Source organism: Erpetoichthys calabaricus, chromosome 2, assembly GCF_900747795.2.
Source record: "Erpetoichthys calabaricus chromosome 2, fErpCal1.3, whole genome shotgun sequence".
Taxonomy (NCBI): Eukaryota; Metazoa; Chordata; class Cladistia; order Polypteriformes; family Polypteridae; genus Erpetoichthys; species Erpetoichthys calabaricus.
Genome location: NC_041395.2, coordinates 133377432 through 133397021, shown reverse-complemented (window position 1 = coordinate 133397021; position 19590 = coordinate 133377432). Strand labels below are relative to the sequence as shown.

At 35.7% G+C, this 19590-nt stretch overlaps 1 protein-coding gene across 1 annotated transcript; it reads right to left on the bottom strand.

Moving 5' to 3' along the window:
- Positions 1–3336: 3336 nt before the first annotated feature.
- LOC114643448 (extracellular calcium-sensing receptor-like) lies at positions 3337–12886 on the bottom strand. The gene is made up of 6 exons (XM_028792030.2): positions 12696–12886; positions 12046–12340; positions 10803–11618; positions 7532–7759; positions 4591–4714; positions 3337–4263 (listed from the first exon to the last, which is right to left on the bottom strand). Exons 2-6 carry the CDS (start codon positions 12304–12306, stop codon positions 3365–3367), a joined length of 2328 nt encoding a protein of 775 aa, XP_028647863.1. The 5' UTR covers positions 12307–12340; positions 12696–12886; the 3' UTR covers positions 3337–3364.
- Positions 12887–19590: the final 6704 nt, after the last annotated feature.

Here is a 19590-nt window from a genome sequence, read left to right as displayed (position 1 = left end):
AGATGTGCTCGATATATAATTTTGAGTTGAATAATTCTATGTTTTGCGCATAAGAAGCTCAATTGAATTCTCTGCATTTCTACCTTCCACTCCTTTTCTGATATGTTGTGTGAGAGATCCTTTTACCATTGTCCTCTTGGATCTTTGAAAGGGAGGGACTGTAAAATAATTTTATATACTGCAGAAATGCTGTCTGAGTCCTTGAAACTGAGCAATATTTTTTCCAGCGTAGAGGAAGGTGGGAGATGAGGAAAATCGGGCAGGTTCTGTTTAACAAAGTTTCTAATTTGTAGATAGTGAAAGAAATGTGTTGCTGGAAAGTTACATTTGGAATGTAATTGTTCATAGGATGCAAAGATGTTGTCTATATAAAGATCTCTAAGTAATTTAATCCCAAATGTTTTCCAGATATTAAAAACTGCATATGTTTGTGAGGGTTGAAAAAGGTGGTTTTCATGCAGAGGTGCCACAGATAAAAGATTCTCCATCTTAAAATGCTTTCTAAATGTTTTCCATATTCTGAGTGAGTGAAGCACAATTGGGTTATTAGTATATCAGCGATAACTTGCATTAATAGGGGCACAAAGCAGGGAATATAAAGAAGTACTGCAGGATTTTATTTCTATTGTGCACCAAGCCTGTGTATGTTCATCTATTTGTGTCCAGGTTTTTATAGCTTGTATGTTTGCTGCCCAGTAATAAAACTGAAAGTTAGGTAGAGCCATGCCACCTTCTGCCTTAGGTCTTTGTAGGGTCGCTCTTTGAATATGTGGATGTTTTAAGTTCCAAATATTGTGGCTTGACATGGAATATATTTTCTAATGCAAGTAATAATTAAATGCGAAGTCGCAGTGGGATCACCAAATGTCTAAGGATCATCAAGGCTTCTCAGCCTTCTTCTCTAGCCCTGTTTACCTGGCTTTTTCCCACAGCAGTAGCATTGCAGTCTGCCCCTTCACTTGTTGTTCCTGATGCCTTCCTAATCTTCTTTCCTTTAGGTGTTCTGTACTAGTTTATCGTTTTCTATTGTGGCTTGACATAGTATGGATGGGATACTTTTCTGAAGAATGAGTTCGATATGGCTTTTACCTTTCCAACATCAGCAATCAAAAAATCTACAACTGCTTTGTTTTTGCTTTTCACCAAATTCTGAAGAATATACTGAGCTGCCACATGAGCATTACTTTACTCTGAAGCCATAAACTCATCTATGCTAAAATAGTCATTCATGACTTATTGTACAAATTCTATGTCACATGACTCAAGCTATCATGCATAAGGCTGCATGGCAAGTTAATTTTACAAAGAAAAGGCACACTGACTGAAGAAGACTAGCTTTTGAAGGAACCTTTTTAATTTGTAGGTTGTGTTTCTGGTTTTTGATTTTTAACCCGTTCAGTATTATGATTTTTTCTTGATCTCTTTGTTTCTACTAAGTGTTTTGGTTTATATTGACTTGGTTCATAAGATTTCTCTCTTGGAAATCCCCCTGAATTAGAACTGTTTCCTTTATTAATGATTACTACTCTGTATGATCGTTCCATTCAAAAAACCCTTGTGGATTTAGAGCATGAGCTTTTAAGGAGGAAACAAATCATAAAAATTAGCAAGAAAATGTGCAAGTCTACGTGCAGGCAAGTTATAAAAAAGAAAACAAAATACACTGACAAAAATGTCATTTCTGCCAAAGAAAAGTTCAGTTCTGAGGTGCATGGTGCAACATTGTGTAGAGCTGTAACCCTTTACTGTCCTAATTTGGATACTCTTTACCATCTTTAAAAAATCTTAGTGTTGGTTAGTTTCTTAATAAGGAGAAACTAGCTCTAGGTTTATGAACTCACCTTTGATCAATGACATGATTTTTTATTAGTCCTTTGGTTTTGGTTGCTCACTCCTTTCTTTGCACAATTTCAGGAGCACATTTTATATCTCCTGGTCACTTTTTTACTCACAAAAACTCTTCAACACTGTACATCTCTTAACATAGGAGTTCATCAGATAGCACTGGGCCAAGGCACGGAAGTAGTGAAGTGCCTTAAACCCCCTTTGGCTAGAAGCTGTTTAGTGCCAGTGGGCTGAACTCTCCCTCCGTGCTCCACAGTGCTGCAGACCCAGAAGTATTCTCTTATGTATGTAAGCTACCACTGAATGTTAGTCAATAGTTATTGTCTTGATATCCCTATTTCATTCTTTTTTAATGTTAAATAAATGTTAGCTTTCCCTCCATTACTTACAGGTACTGTGTTACACAAAAGTCCAAGTGACAGAGGCTATAAAAATAGTATGCTATGAATACTTCTCAGGATCACATACTCTTTTGAGGTTGTTGTCAGTGCAAGTGTTAATACAACTGCTTATAACAGATTACCAGTTCTTTAAATGAATATGTCTTTTGTTACAACACTGGAAATCCTTTCATTTGAACTGGTTTCCAGCACTTATCTGAAAGTCAATCATTATGTCAAACCCTTATGCTCTCACATCTACCTATATTTAACTGTATCACTTTTTGTGATGTCTTTTTCTGACTGCTGTACCTGACATAGCGTTTGGCCATTTGCCTGGTCTGTGTTTTTGAAAATTTCTTGTGGAATCCCCTTCACCTTGCTTTTCATTAAAATACAAGATTTGCAAAAAGTCTTTTAAAAACTAACAGTATAATATGTCTCAGTAGAAGAATGCAGTATGTGGATCAAATAGATTAGATGGCCCCCACTTCACATAGGGCATACTGTATATATTCACTTTTCATTTTAGTGCTGCCCAGTGTTAAGTGAGGCCTTAATAAAACAACTTGAAAGAAGGAACAACACACAGTCATTCATGTCTAAAGATCACAACCAAGATATTTTTCACATCAATTGATTTTCCTGGTGCTACCCTCTTATCAGGATGCATTTTCATCAAAGATTCTAGCACAATGCACACAGAAGTAAACATTTTTTTTCTTTGTAATAACATACCAGATTGCATTTTAATATAAAAATTCCTTTAAAATGTCAGTTTTGAAGAGAAAGCATCTATATTGTTGTTTTTCTTTGGTCGATAAGGTATTATATCATCCTGCGGTGGGTTGGTCACCCTGCCCAGGATTGGTTCCTGCCTTGTGCCCTGTATTGGTTGGGGTTGGCTCCAGCAGACCCCCGTGACCCTGTGTTCGGATTCAGCGGGTTGGAAAATGGATGGATGGATGGGATGTATTATATCAACAATATCTAATTAGGCTCTTAAACATAAATAAAACATATATGTTATGTTTGAAATAAATGTTTGCATTTATTTTTCCTTTATTTTATTAAATAAACTACACACAGCAATTATTAATAAAGAGTAATATTGCAAGAACCAAATGCTTTTTATCTATTTAGTTTTTACTCATCAGATGCTTTTTGGTGTTTTTGTTGGGTTTGAACAGTATAACATAGCATTTTGGAGCAAAGATGCACAAAAGCAAACCAAAACTAGAAGCCAAAATTGCAAATATTTCAACAGCTACAGTATATTTTCCAGGAGAGCTAATATAAGCAGGAATGAAAGTAATCCAAACAGCACAAAATATCAGCATGCTGAAAGTGATATATTTAGCTTCATTAAAGTTATCAGGTAACTTGCGAGCCAGGAAAGATAACAAAAAACACATAGCAGAGAGAAGTCCTATATATCCCAACACAGTGTAAAATGCAATTTTAGATCCAAGGTCACATTCTAGAATAATTTTCTCTTTGTATGATTGTATATTTTTACTGGGAGAAGGAGGGGATAGTATTAACCACAAAGTGCATATCATGACCTGTATGAGCGTAAAACAACACACACTTATCCTCTGCTGAGTTGGCCCAAACCATTTCATCATATTATTCCCAGGTAGAGTGGCACGGAAAGCCACTAGCACTACTACTGTTTTACCCAGAATGCAAGAAATGCACAGAACAAAAGTGATTCCGAAAGCTGTGTGTCGTAACATGCAGGACCAGTCAGAGGGCACACCAATGAAAGTGAGGGAGCAAAGAAAACACAGAGTCAGAGAAAACAGGAGAAGAAAGCTCAGCTCAGAATTATTGGCTTTAACGATTGGAGTATCTCTGTAGGAGAAGAAAATCACTGCAACTGACACACTTACAGCTGCTCCAATCAGCGAAAATGTCACAAGCGTCATTCCTAAAATTTCTCCGTATGAAAGAAATTCAATATTCTTTAATATACATTGATCCTTTTTAACATTTGACCAGTAATCCAAAGGACATTTGATGCAGTCGGTGGAATCTATAATAAAAATAACATGGTTACAGTATATGCATTCTCAATAATTTGCGTATTTGCAATTGTAGATTACGGTGGTGAAGTGGCTAGCACTACTGCCTGATACCTCCTAGCATCTAAGTTTAATTCCCAAGCTACCTTCCATATGGAATTTACATATTTATGACTCTAGTTTCCTTCCTACAAAGTATGCAACTATACAGTTTATTAACTTTCAATGATGTATTTTAAATTATGACAGTAGTTGTTTTTGAATTCTAGAAATAAAATAATTTCTTAACTAGGAATTTTGTTACATATTTTTTCTCTCGAGTCTTGTTGATACTTAACCTGTTTTGGTGCTGACTTCCCCTTCAGCACATGGAATGCAATCAAAGCAACATATGGGTTTGCCTTTCTGAACAGCCTTACGAGTACCTGGAAGACAACTTGTACTGCAAACTGATGTAGGTACCTAGAAGAGAAAGTTAGTCATTTGTATGTGTATCTATTCCTAGTTAGCAGAATCACAAATGCACACTCTGCTTTATATTGAAATTATACAACTACAACTAAATACCCACATTCCTTCATTACATCCATATATTTTTGAGTTATCTACAATAGTCTTAATCCCATATATTCCATGAGAGTATATATAAATTGAAATGAGTCAAAGTAATCTCCTTCATAGCATTTAATTGAATTTGAAATTGGAAATGGTTAACACCACTAACTCTCCCAGTACTTCAAACACAGGAAATAAAAGATAAGCACCATGCCACCTACACGAAGAACCATATGTAATATTCTTTAGTAAACTATATAGTGTGATACCCATTTGGGACACAATTGTCGACTGTCTGTCCACATTTGGATGTCATTTGTATTGTGAAAACCTTACGTTGCATCCATTTTCCCAAGCAATTTTCCAAATACTTCTTAGTAAATTTCCAAAATGTTATTTAAAAAGAAATGCACACGCATATGTACATATATAATATATGTTTATAAATATGTGTTATGTTTCCAGTATTGCACTCTTTGTCATTAGATTTATTTACTGACAATCTAGTAAAAAAAATGGATTTAGGTAAAGTAAGATGTGGTTCGGAAGGTGTTGGTCATAAAGTGTTTTTTATTATTGGGATGTTCTTCTTTTTTAAGCCTGCATATGCTAGGTTTTAGTCCAAGAGAGAGAGAGCCACGAATCCACCAGCTCTCTAGCACTCAGTATTGGACTGAATTTTTACTTTCAAAGTGCCCCAGTTAAACATGTCTTGTGGATCTTGTATGTGTGTAAATCAGAGACTGTGGGTCTTTCCTTCTGACAGCATTGCAATGTTCCTGTATACATGCTGCAAGTCTTTTAAATGTTTATATCATTTATACCGCTGGGCATGTACTGCATGTAATGCTTTAAATTGCACCTCTTGTTTCTGTGGTCGACTTTTTGCTTTTGTCGTTGAAAAGGACAGTCCATAAAGTGTTTGCCAGTTTGTGCGCTATCTTGATCCCAGATCTGGACAAGATGCATGCTGTACTTTCTGAGATGCCACAATGATAAAGAAGGGTGTGGTAAGTGCGGTGGGGGACTGAGTTGGAGTCAACTGTTTGCTGAGGTCTGCAGCGTCTCCTTTATAGGCATTGTTTAATAAATGTCTTGGGGTCGCCGTTCGATGTGAACAGACAAAAAAGGTAATGTCTTTCATTCTCTTTTGTGTTACAATGGATGTTAATCGTTTTGGACAAAGTCCTAACACAACTCCATTTATGTGGTGAAGGGTGGTTGCTGGAAAGTGCAGTATTTTTTCTGCATAACAATCCTTGAGATAAACACTCATAATTAAACTGTCGTGGTTACCACTTTCAATAGAAATGTCTAGATTGATGGATAAGCTACATCGACGAGACATTCATCATATTAAAAAGTAACCAGCTGAATGAATTCTATACCCATATCAACTCAGTATTCCTGTAATCCAATTCACCATGGAAAAAGAAATGAACAGACGCATCGATTTACTTGACATTTCTATTGAAAGAGGTAACCAGGTCGGTTTAATTACGAGTGTATGAGGAATGCATTGTACATCTTGTGTGAAATTAAATGGTTAATGGAGAAAATGGTTTCTTCCATTTTGTCATGTTCTGAGCCAAATGTCAAATTGATAAAAAAAAACTTTAAACTCTGAGAACATTGAAAGCAAAAACTAGGTGAGTAAACTATATGACAAAGTGGTAGGTTACATACAGCAGTGCTTCAGTTCTTCAGTTATCACTATTCTACGAGAGAGGTGTTTTCTGCACACACTCCTTCCTTCTGTTGTAGAAAATGACAGACAGATTTTGGTTCCATAGTTTCCCTATCAGACAACCACCTCGGTAGAAATAAATACCAACGGTAGTTTATTAAAAAAATGCAAAATAAAAAACACATTGTTTGGCTTTAGGTAAGTGTTGTTGTTATGGCATAGACATTACCTGGTTCTATTTATTCAACTAGTATTTTTTCTAATAGTAACACAGCTACAGAACACAAAAACCATACTGTACAATTAGTACTGCAAAACTCACAAGAACCCATATTGAACACGTCATTTAAAATATGAGCGATTATATGATAAACACAACAGATAAGTGTGATATTAATACATTTGAAGTTAAATCGGTTAAATAGCATGAAAAATGTTTATTTGCTGTAGAAGACATGCAGGTGATGGGTGTAACAAAGTAAGGTGCAGAGGAGAGGAGGATATGGAAAAAGATGATCCACTGTGTTGACCTCTAACGGGAGCAGCCGAAAGATGTTATGTTAAGTTTGCAACATTTTACATGATTAAAAATTTATATTAAAATGTTTTCTTTATAATGTGACACCAACAAACTAATGTATTTTAAAAGCATGCATTAAGGATACTTAAAAAGTAGTATATCTATTAAATATAAGCACTGTTATGTGTATAGCAACAATTTACTTTCAGCTAGCACATTAGAGAGATATGTACATGTGGGAAGAAGGATTTCACATTGCCAAGTTCATATTCTTGCAGACATTTGTATGTAAAAATACAGGATCTAAGAAGAGCATGCCAAGTCCTCACAGAGCAGCTGGATTTGGAGCAGGAGTGCTAACCCCTGCACCACCGTGTGACTATAGGCATATATAAAAATGTGTACTTCCTTAATAACACACACTGCATTAATGACTTTCAACTTCAATTACCACAGAAACAGAAAAGGAGCAATTGCCAAAGGACTTTAGTAAAATATTAGCACTAGAGAAGCTTACTTGATGTTGATTGTCTGTCCAAATGATACTGATGTTATTCATTTTAAATTGCTGTCCCTCTGGATAAGATGCATCGTAATATCCAACTACAACAAATTCAGTCGCTCCATTTTTATTAAGCTGCCAATTTACTAATTCATATCTTGCAGTTGGGTCTCCATTTTCATCAAAGAATACCCTTTCTCCTATTTTGGTTGTGAAATTGACACCTTTCAGATACTGAAGTACCTATGGAAGGCACATAAACATTTAATGTACATACATTTTTTTCAGGTACAGGTACTAAAGGTTTTACTAAAGGGAAATGCTCTCAGATTGTGATAATTATGATGTATGTACTGTATTTTAATGCTGTTTTAAGAGGGCCAAAGTATTTGCACTGAAGAACTTTTTGGGGTTTTCATCAGTTTATACAGACTACCTGTTGTCACTTCTCAGGGAATTGGCCAACAGGTCAGGAATATCTCAGCCAAGCTCCCTTTCCGCCACACTGTGCCCATCCCGTTGCTCTGGAAGTCATTAAACCAACCAGCAAAGCACTGCATCCAGTTTTTGTATGGTGTGGGTGTACATTCATAAAGCATAACATGTTTTTGTCAACATAAAAAGGCAATTTGCAACAGTGTCCTGTTCTCCTAACATAATCTGAGCAGTTTACTACAAGTGAGAATGAAGCTACTTTTGTTAAACAAAAGCATTTATATTCCATTAACACATCTGTGATGCCAAGATTAGACTGACAAAGGTCTGGTGACCTACATTACCCCGTGATTCAATTATTTTGAGCCAAATTAGCTTTGGCAGATGTAATGGTACTGTACTTGGTGGCTGGCATGTTTTTTTTTACATGGCCTGTACTCTTCATTGTAACAGTAATCATGTCATTACATGGGCCAGGTAATAGTGGCTCAGATACTGACCCCTTACATTTTTCCCTAAGCCCCAAAATGCAGAGAAGAGGCACTATAATGCTGCACATGATCTTGCATGGTCAGGTGAAGAGTGCAGTCTGAAAATCTTGAATGTAGGTCATGGAGTCTCGATGCATCAGGAAGTAGGCTGCTCTACCAAGCAATGAAGTTTTGCAGCATCATGATTGCCTATGTATGAGGTTTATTAGCATTGTCCTTGTATGGTTGCTTCAGGGTGGCAACCAGGAGGAGTTTGAGATGTGTTTGCGTATGCACATTTATAAGATGATTGTAATTTATAAAGGTAAATTGAGAGGAAATTAGCATACACTAGGTTTTATAAATCTTTTTTTTTTGGCATAGGCATTTTCCTGTTTTTTGATATTTGCATTCTTTCATGCTCAAACTCACAAAACGCTTTTTAAATGAAACCCCAGCGCACTAAAAATGTATTTGGGAATTGCTATATGTAATTGAAAGGCTGTCAAATTAGTCAAATATTAACTAAAAATATTTTATATGATCTGCTCATTCATGGGCGTAGAAAGCTGTCCTGTTAGCATCAAAGCACAGAAACACACTATGGAAATGGACTCCTACTCATTACAGTGTACACGTACAGAGATTATCATACTCAAAGTGGGGCAGATTTGAGGTACTAATTAACAAAATGTACACATTTTTAGGATAGTTGAAGAAACACAAGCAATGTGAAGTAGCAATAACACCAGCTGCACTAGAGTGCTATTAAAATAGGTAACATATAGACATTTATGCAAAGCTAAAGGAGGAAACAGGGAAATGCATTTAAAATAGACAACAGAATGTAGATAATTAAGGAAACAGAATCAAAACAAAGAAAAGCGTTAAGTCTGCTATCATGTGCTCTATATTTAATAGATATGTACATTCTGAATTGCGAAGTGCGCAAAAAACATACAATAGTGTAGAATCACTCTACAGTCTACTGGGGGAACGTTTGCCATTTTGTCAACATTTTTAGACAACTTAACAAAATGTATGCATGGTGTAACATTCAAGTACGTTTACAGACTTAGTTAACTGATTTGAAAGCTGGTGCATTTTTAAATTGTTTTAGTTATGTTGTTAGACAGTCAGTTATCACATTTTTGTGTATGAAATATTTTTCTAACAAGGAGTCAAGTACAAAAATAACAGCAACAATAGAATGCAATTACATGTATTAGTAGATAGCATTACATACATGTTTTTAGTAGTACTTTGTACAGGTCGGGGATGAATTCTGTTAAGTTGCTTTCCTTTTTCTAACCTTATGAAATATTTTTTCTTTTCATTTTTGTTTTTCTAGTTTTAGCTTTCTTGTGTTCGTATGCTCACTATGTTGTATAAGTTTGACATGTTGTATGCAATGTTATTTTCTTTAAATAAAATATAAAAACAGTACTTTATAGTATTATATAGTTAAACATTTTTCCCAAATAGGCATGTAGTGGCTCAATAGCTATCATACACAGCAAAGTCCAATTCGAGTAATGCAAAAATGGATTTTATTGACAACCTCAGTTGTTGGCTGAAACTTCTTAAGCATAACATACACAATGGAGAGATAAAATCTCTGAAGTCTCAAGGTAATATCACTGATTTGAACAGTTGCCAATACACGGAAATGATGGAGAAATACTGTTCAGCTCATGCAACTGTGAGCTTGTTTTTAGAGTAACCTAAATACTGACAATATATCTGTTCACTCTGTGCTCCCAGAGTGACACTTTCAAAATTCCTTTCCACTAAAATTGTTTTTTCTTTTTTACTTTTATGGTTAACTTACCTCCAGTAGCCAGAGAAGTGAGCTGCTGTAGCAGTGGTTTGAATACACTTCTCCAGGCATTTAAGAAATTTGCATTGCGGACCTATTTTGCCATTGGGAGTGGCTTTTGGACGAGTGAAACAGGAAAATATGCAAAATATAGAAGTTGAAATACAGTAAACTGATCTATAATTGTAGCCACTTAGAAGTCACACAATTTATTTTAAGATTGAAAAGTTTGAAAATTTGATTTTCAATGTGAGATATTGAAATGTTTACAATTTGTTCAATGCACTCTATCTAAGATATCTCAGTGAAAACTAAACTTTCCTGATACATTTCTTTGAAGAAAATGTGGGCCAGATTTCAACCAAGTAGGTGTAAGTGTGTGCCAAGTTGTTTCATGCACACATTTTGCTTGGCTTTTCTCTACATTCATAATGGCTAACACGGTACAACACCCTAGTACTTCATGCACACAGAAAGTCAGACAAATGTGACAATAGGAAAAGGTGTTTATCACATTATACGTGAACACACCTAAAAAATAAAGTTAATTGTTGTTTCTTACCTGCCATGGCTCAAGGTTTATTTGATTCCAACATTTTTTAATTGAAATAGGGTTATTTCTGTCTTCACACACAAGAAGATTATGCAGTGAATGTGCTACAGCATAAACAGCTTTATATACATTATTTGAAATTCTCAACTCCGACACATCAGTATATGGATTATTTATTTCTGTTAGACTCTCATTTCCTGTGCATGGATTTTTTATTTCAGCACCAATCTGTGCTGTAAGAGAACACCCAAATACAATCTCCCAAAACTCCTTCACAAACATATTGTCAGGTTTATCAGATGGGTGAATTTGTAATAGAAATTCCCTCAAACCTGGTATTACAGCACTAACAATGGCAAATCCAATTGCTCCACCCAGCACTTTAAATCCATTGTCAGTTGCAAGATTTCTAGCTGTAATCCAAGATTCACTTCCCACCCATTGTAAGCCTGTAATATTCTGAAGCAGTAATTCCCGCATCAAAATGGCCATTTCTCCCTGTGCCATAAAAGCTACAATAACTTTTGCAGTGGACTGCTTTATGACTTCAATAACTTTGAGGATTTTTTTTTTTGGATCTGTTCTAGAAAATGACTCTGAATATTCAATGCAAATTCCCTCTTGTAATGCAGTATGAACAAAAGTGGACATTCCAGAATTTCCATAGTCATCGTCACTTCTAATTGCGCCAACCCATGTCCAACGAAAATGCTTGACTAGTTGTACCAAGGCTCTGCTTTGATAATAATCACTTGGGACAGTCCGAAAGAATGATGGGAATTCTTTTCTGTTGCTGAGACATGCACAGCTGGCAAGGTGACTTATCTGTTGAAGTGGAGGAAATGAAAGATATTTTAAATATATTTAAAATATTTTCATATGTAAATATTTACGTATCACATTCCCTGTGTCTGTGTCACGTTTTCTCCAGGTATTCTGTTTTTTTCTCAGATAAATTAAATGATGATACTAAATTGCTCCCATTTTGTGCCATGCAATGGGCCAATGCCCAGTTTTTTAGGACTGACACCCAATATGCCCTGAACACACCGCATCATCCTGAAGTGGATTAAATGGCTTTAACAATGGATGGATAAACTGACGATATTCATCACTGTCAGGAGTGTTTTATTTAAGAATTCATGAGACATAATTAAAACAATATGCCTGTTCACAGTACAAAAAGTAAGTCTATGTATTAAAAATTTATTGATGTAAAGGAATGAGACAAAATGTAAAAACTCATTCTTACCACTGGAACCCGTAATGGTCCTATAGTTGTTGCCATTCCAATCATTGGAGAAGATGAGGTCTGTCCTATTACTGAAAGCACAGAAGATTGTTTGGTGCAAGACATATCTGAATTAAATTCATTGTCTTGCCCATTCACCAAATCAAGCACAGCTTTTATTGACCGAGGTATATTTGCACACGCATCATAAATCTTATAGCCCAACGAAATGCCCGGAAGAATTTCTGTACTGTTGTTAATTTCTTCTATGGTGAACATCATGGTTTGTGCAAACTGAAATTCTCTATAATTTAGGCTATGGAAAAAGAAGCAAAACAACACACAATACTTAAAATATTCATTGTTTACTGTGATATAATTTAACACAGTACACGTACAAACAAGATATTTGTCAAAAAATATGAAAACATTATCTTTATAAGTAATTCTTGCTATAAACACATATAGTTTATTCTAAGAAAAGCATAAAAAACCTTTTGTAAATCTTTTTGATTTGTGTAGGCTTATCTACAGTGTAAAAACTAAAATAAGAGAGACATCCTTTACAGCAGCCAGTGATGTTTGAAATGTAATACTGTATATATAGTGATGATTAAAAATTAAAGTACAATAAAGTGTTATAATAATGAGGATATCATTATTTTACTAACCTTTTACATTTTAAAGGCTCAGGCCTGTTTTCAAAAGTAGGATTACTGCCAACAAAGCTACCATGGAAAGAAAACAGTCCTCCAATAATTATATCTCCTTCTTTCAAAAAGAGTGGGAGTTCTGGTTTTCCTAGATGTTTACAGACAGATTCCACTGATTGTATGAAAAAGCCAGCCAATAGCAACCCCAAGAAAATCATTTTGTATTTCATAGGAAGAAAACATGTTTTCAGCTTATATACAAAACTGTATCTCATACGAGTTCAAATGGTTGAGTAGGTGGTTATATTGACTGATGGTTAACTCTCTAAAGCTCACGAGTATTATTTGTCACGCTGTCTTGGGAAAATAAACTGAATAATTATCTTTAATCAATTTTCAAGAGACACAAAGTGTACTTTGCAATTATAATGAAAATTGTATTGACAAAATGTACTGTATGATTATAATTTAACATAAAAGGTAACATTAAAAATGTTTCAAACTGAGAAGCATGAAAAGTGCTATATAAATGTAGTAATGAATTAATAATTACAATTGTGTACATTATCGTTGTATTGCTTGGCAACCTTTATCTTATACAGTCACTAGGCCCAACTAATTATCTGGTGAGCTCATAAGGTATTCTTTTCTTGGGTCTAATCAGCATTAAACATTTTAAATAGTCATTTTTTTTAATATGGGTAATCTGCAAAAAACGTAACAACTTTATATTTTGCAGAGTGTATGATGCAGAAGCAGCAGTGGGTTGGCGCCCTGCCCGGGATTTGATCCTGCCTTGTGCCCCGTGCTGGCTGGGATTGGCTCCAGCAGACCCCCGTGACCCTGTGTTAGGATATAGCAGGTTGGAAAATGGATGGATGATGCACAAGTTTTCATTTAAGTAGTATAAAGCTGATGAACTCTGGAGCTGACTTTTTTCACAATAATCTCTTTTTACAAGACGGTACATTGGTGGAAGTTTTTATGCAAAAAGTACATTTCTTTTAAAAAAGGATGTATTTATTGTATAATTATTTATTTAGTTCAGAAATAAATCTCTCCTCAGAAGAATTGAAGGGAATCAAAACACTCTACTAGAATAAACAGCAATGTGAATTAAAGCTGTATCATCAGGGCAACACATAGCCAACATTTGACAAACTGAGCTAATGTACTCCATTTTTCAAATGATTTGCGGGATGCCCTGTTGATCCAAAACCCAGACTATTTAATGTAATTTAAATTGTATAAGAAAGGTCTCCATTTGTTCACAGGAGCTGGACCATAACATTCCTATAACTATAACAGGACTAATACAAGGCACAAAAAACTTTTGCCAGTTGTTAATGGAAGTTCTTACATCAAAGAAGAAGAGATACAGTATCCTTCCATCCATTATCCAACCCGCTATATCCTAACTACAGGGTCACGGGGGTCTGCTGGAGCCAATCCCAGCCAACACAGGGCACAAGGCAGGAAACAAACCCCGGGCAGGGTGCCAGCCCACCACAGGAGATACAGTATATACTTCTGAATATCTAAAACTATCAGTGACAGGGAGAGATGTTAAGGTTTGGTGATAAAAATCAGACACAATAGTCCAACCTAAATTATGTCGCATGTCTGCTCCATGTGACCACCAACAAGCATCATAACTACAAACAACTTGCCGGCACCCATGCCAGAACACAACAAAGTAGTGTCTGTGTCACCCATCAAAAGAAAATGGCATTGATGTGAAATCACAAACATAAAGTGCAAATAATTTCCATCCATCCATTGTCCAACCCGCTGAATCCGAACACAGGGGTCTGCTGGAGCCAATCCCAGCCAACACAGGGCACAAGGCAGGAACCAATCCCGGGCAGGGTGCCAACCCACCGCAGGACACAAACAAACACCAAGCACACACTAGGGCCAATTTAGAATCACCAATCCACCTAACCAGCATGTCTTTGGACTGTGGGAGGAAACCGGAGCGCCCGGAGGAAACCCACGCAGACACGGGGAGAACATGCAAACTCCACGCAGGGAGGACCCGGGAAGCGAACCCAGGTCCCTAGGTCTCCCAACTGCGTGGCAGCAGCGCTACACACTGCGCCACCGTGCCGCGTGCAAATAATTTCTAAATATGAAATGCTGAAATTATTGCAAAAATGTTAAAAATTAAAAAATAAAGTAGTCAAACATTCACAGCAAGCATATGGTGCAAATTATTTGGCTCGATCAGACCACTTTTAGGGCAGGTCAGGGTCTGTAAGAAAAAAACTCGACCATGAAGCATTTATGGCAAATCTGAAAAAATGTGTAATTTGTTTAAGTAAATTTGTATTTGTTTATTTTCCTTTGTATAAAACAAACTCCATTTACTTCATCTAAGCACTGTCACTTGACTTTTTTGTGCAATGTACTGTTGCAGTTCATTTCTTAAATGGTAATCCACGTGTTATTATAACTAAACTCAGTTAAATGCACAGAAGGTTATTTGTACTCATTTTTAAAGAACATCAACAGGTTGCACTGTTTCCATTCTTTACCAGTGTGAGGTCATAATATGAGCAGGTAGATCAGTGCAGACTGGACTTTGAGTTGCATCAACCTGTCCCTGTACAGAGCTAACATAGTTGGCATATTCCTTATGGCAGATCAGCTCCTAAACTATGGTCTGGTGGGATATATTACTAGCAGCTTTACTAGTATAACATTAGGAGCGACAGAAAGATAGCTTAATTTAGACCATTTAGCAAATATGGCTTCTCATTTTATTTTTAAGATTATAATTGGTGGACAATATAAAACATACTGATAATACTGAATGTCACAGGTAACTTTATAATTTTTATGTGGACCAAAAACACTTTACCAGGACTGACTTGTAAGCTTGTCTGTTTTGACTTAAATGTATGCATAGCGGAGCTGAAATGGAAATGTTGACTGTAATGAAAATTTGTTCCCAGTAAGAGGAAGGTTTGTGTGTACTTTTATTTTTCATTAAAGTTTATGAGAATATCGAAAATATTAATTTTAACTGAAACACAGACCCCCACAAAATTTTACAATGATGCATTCTGGAGAACCCATGCCTCATTTATGAAATCTGAGCAATTTCCCATTTATTTCACACCATGCATATTCACAGATGTCAAAAAAGGTTTTATTAGTTTTTTATATCTGTTGTAATCTTGATTTTTCTATATTTAATTAGCCTAATAGGTATTTATTTTATGAATTTAATGTATATGTGTGTTGCATAATATAATGTTTTATATATTGATATGTATTTTTATATATTGATATGCAGTTCTAGTGGAAAAAGAATGTCTCTAGTATTGATTTCTTCAAGTCTCCTATTTTCTGGCTAGCATTGCTTTGCTATTAAATTTACTCTGTGCAGAACTGGGTAACATTCTCCCAGTACACCTTTAAAGAGAAGGCATCTACAGTGATAAACCAGAGTAAGATTTTGTTTAATTTTGTAGCCTTGCAGGTGTATAATCTTCATACAATTCATAGGCTTGACTAATCCTTACACACTTCAAATTAGCTGGGTAAAGAAAAAAAATGCTCCAACAACATAAAAAATAGCACAGAGATTTAAATTTTTATGTTTAACTTTCCATGGTGTCTTGTTTTCTAGTTTATGTTTGAAAAGAATCTTATCTCATAGCACATATGGAGTCTAATAATTTCCTACTACAGGCATAATACTTTATATGTGTGTATACATTCAAGCTAAATATATATGTAAATATGCAAATTTACATATATGCTTGCATTACAAAATAAACCATATATCACAGCACTGCACTGATTATTTCGATTTTTGCACTATGGGACCATTACTTTCTAGCTTTTAATCTTTGGTAACTAAGCACTCCATTCTTTTCTCTGGCATATTCAGCAGAAAAGTGAAACTTCTGATTTTCTAAAAAATAATCATCATCATCACCAGGGACTGAGACTGAGGCATGTCCATGGCACATTCTGAGATGGTTTGTAGCTTTCAAAGTTGTTCTGCCAACTCAAAAGCAGGAAAGGACCGTGTATCAGGTTACACACTTTCTTCAGATCAGCGTGAGCTTCAAAGAAACATTTCCCATGGATTTCAATTAAATTTCTTACTGCTCCCTCTATCAAGGTGTGACAAAGCTGCTTATAAAGAAACGTATTTGGTTAAAAGTTGTTTTATTCTCAGTTAAGTGGCTAATACATAGTACAAGTGAGACCGCTCTTTGTTCTCATCCCAAGGAACAGCCTTGTCAGTCTTGTTCAGCTGTGGACAGGTTTATCAGTATCACTCAGATGAGCATTGTCTGTCCCAAAATCAGTACAAACTGACTGTGTATTTGTGTAGTTAGAAAAATACTGACTATACAGCTGCACAGACAACAGACAGATAACTCGGGGGGCAACCTGCTAAAGTGAATATCCCTGTTATTTAATACTTTTTATAATCACTAGCTATGCTCCCCGTCTAAGATGGGTTGGAACCTAAGTAAATCAGTGTAGACCTCATGGTTTTTAACAGATACATGGGTTGTCAATTTGGTGTGGTATAATAATATGCACTCGATCCCTTTCACTTGCAGTGGCCTTTTCTTCTTTGGATAGCGCATCTTCATCAAACTAACCATTCTTAAAGTGTTTTGCTGGGAAAATGCTACCACACAAGCCTGGTTTAATCACTCTAGCTTAGTCGTGTCGGGGCTCCCCACTGTGTATGTTAATTTAGCATTATTTTCAATCATTCATTTTTTGCCCACCAGATAAATTATAAGTCATTACCATTACAGCTATAAACCTTGTTCACATAGCCAGAGCAGATGCAAGAAAGTTGCTACCACGCTACAGTTGCCAGCATATGTAGTAAAGTGAGTAAGAGGTCTGTGGCATGTGCTAGTTTCTGAATTACAGCAGTGTAGCTCAGGCTCCATGGATGTGTGTAGTCACATGGCTCAGGGTGTTTAGTGGGGAGATTGGGCTGATCACACTTGCACGTGAATGAATGATCAGCCAGTTTCTTCAATGATGCTCTGTGGGTCGTAATGAAGTTACTTGCACCAACAGATGATGTAAAGAGCCTGAGTTGGTTAGACAAGAAGGAGAAAAATCAAGAATGACAGAGAAGAAAAGAGAGAAAATAATCAGTTTAAAAGCTGTGAAGCGGTTGGGGAAGCCCCTTGGAGGAGCATGTAAGAGGAGCTCTTGGGGAGAATGGAATTGCTCCTGCTGAACAGAATATAGCAAGAGCGATCAGGGCTCCTAGGGATCCCACAGATGCCAAGGAAGTCAAAGGGATGACAGAGTCGGGCTCAGTACGTCCTAGTGGTTGCTGACAGAAAGGTGGTCAGGACGGGAATTGTTTGGGGCTACTGTTGCTGGATTCTCGCTTCTGCTGATCATACTTGGGAATCGGATAAATGGAACAAGAGGAGAGAAAGAGATGAGCAAGAACGGAGAGAGCAGCCCTGGAAAGAATATTTTTAAGACCAATTCTGCTTTCATTTTACCATTGATTTTAGTGGATTAATTGTAATAATTGTTTATCGGATTTTACCTTCTTCATGAATGCACTGAGTTTTTATTGGGTTATTTATTGATTTATCAAGATCTTGCACTGAACTTTATGTACCATTTGGACACTATGAAAATAAAAACACAAGGCACATTTTTCACCTACCTCTGTTGTTGTTATGTGTTCTGAATACACAGTCTCAGTTTCTTGACTATCAATGTCCAAATTCAAGGATGAGTATACGAGCTGCAGTATACCTGGGCATCACAGCATATACTGTCTTACAACACAAAAATCTGATAAGACCGAGTTTCTTATTTTTAGACCCTTATTTTGTATATTTATTATCATTTTTGATTTTTTTTGACTATTCTACATGTTTTGCATAATATAAAGTTTTTCTTCCTAATCCTAGCAACTGAACAGATTTACAATTACACAGACACACACACAGACAGCTGCCATTTTATTAAGATGGATAATTTACAAGCATGACTCGTGTTGCTGTTTAAATAAATAATTCTTACATTTAGCAAGGTTGTGGTGCTTGAAACAGAGCTACTTTGACTTAAGTTTAAAAGAAATCTATGAAAAATACCTAAATTAGTTGCATTTTGTCTTCAGTATCTACAGTAACAAGGAAAATTCAGCAACTACTCCCAAGTGCACATCATCACCATTCAATATTTACCAAAGTCCACAAATAGAACTGGATATTTTGACAAAGAAAATTGATATTTTTGACTTTTAAAATATAGCAAAAATAATTAATTTAATTAACTTTGTCACTGAAAGTAACATTAGATAGATATAGCCCCAAGATTATCTCTGTGATTCTGAATTTAAATACATATGTTACTTACCAATAATAACCAATATACTGTTACATTAGCTTAAACCATTATTCTCATACATACACACATATATACATACATAAAATATGTGCATATGCACTGTGGAAGTAAACTTACAAATATATATTATTATCTTTCATAAAGTAGTAGCTGTGTTTGCACTGGTTTCTTTACCCAGCAATATATGACAAGCCTACCTGCTGCACATTACCCAATAACATAATAAACACAAAGTCAAAATGGTTCTAAAGTTTATGTATATGTGTTAGAAACATAAAATCCATTACATTCGTTTTTTGGATAATTTCTTTATCTGATTATGCAGATACTGATATGCTTTGCTGCTTTTGCATTTTTACTGTGGTTCAAAATGACCCCACTTAAATGGTCCCCACTAAATAAAATGGTTTGAATGAAACCAAGAAACATGATGCTACTCCAGGATTGATTACAGGAAACAAAAGATTATGGCACACAATAAACATATAAATTAACAATGCAACTTTTTTTTTCAAAATTAATATTTTGTTTATTATTACTGTAG

Bases quoted from the DNA above. Each gene is read 5' to 3' on its own strand.
- LOC114643448 (XM_028792030.2), bottom strand. From the start codon at position 12,306: ATGATGTTCACCATAGAAGAAATTAACAACAGTACAGAAATTCTTCCG. The intron at 11,619-12,045 runs GTAAGAATGAGT...CCACTTCAACAG, and splicing joins GACCATTACGGGTTCCAGTG to ATAAGTCACCTTGCCAGCTG. The intron at 4,264-4,590 runs GTTAAGTATCAA...TTTTTATTATAG, and splicing joins GGAAGTCAGCACCAAAACAG to ATTCCACCGACTGCATCAAA.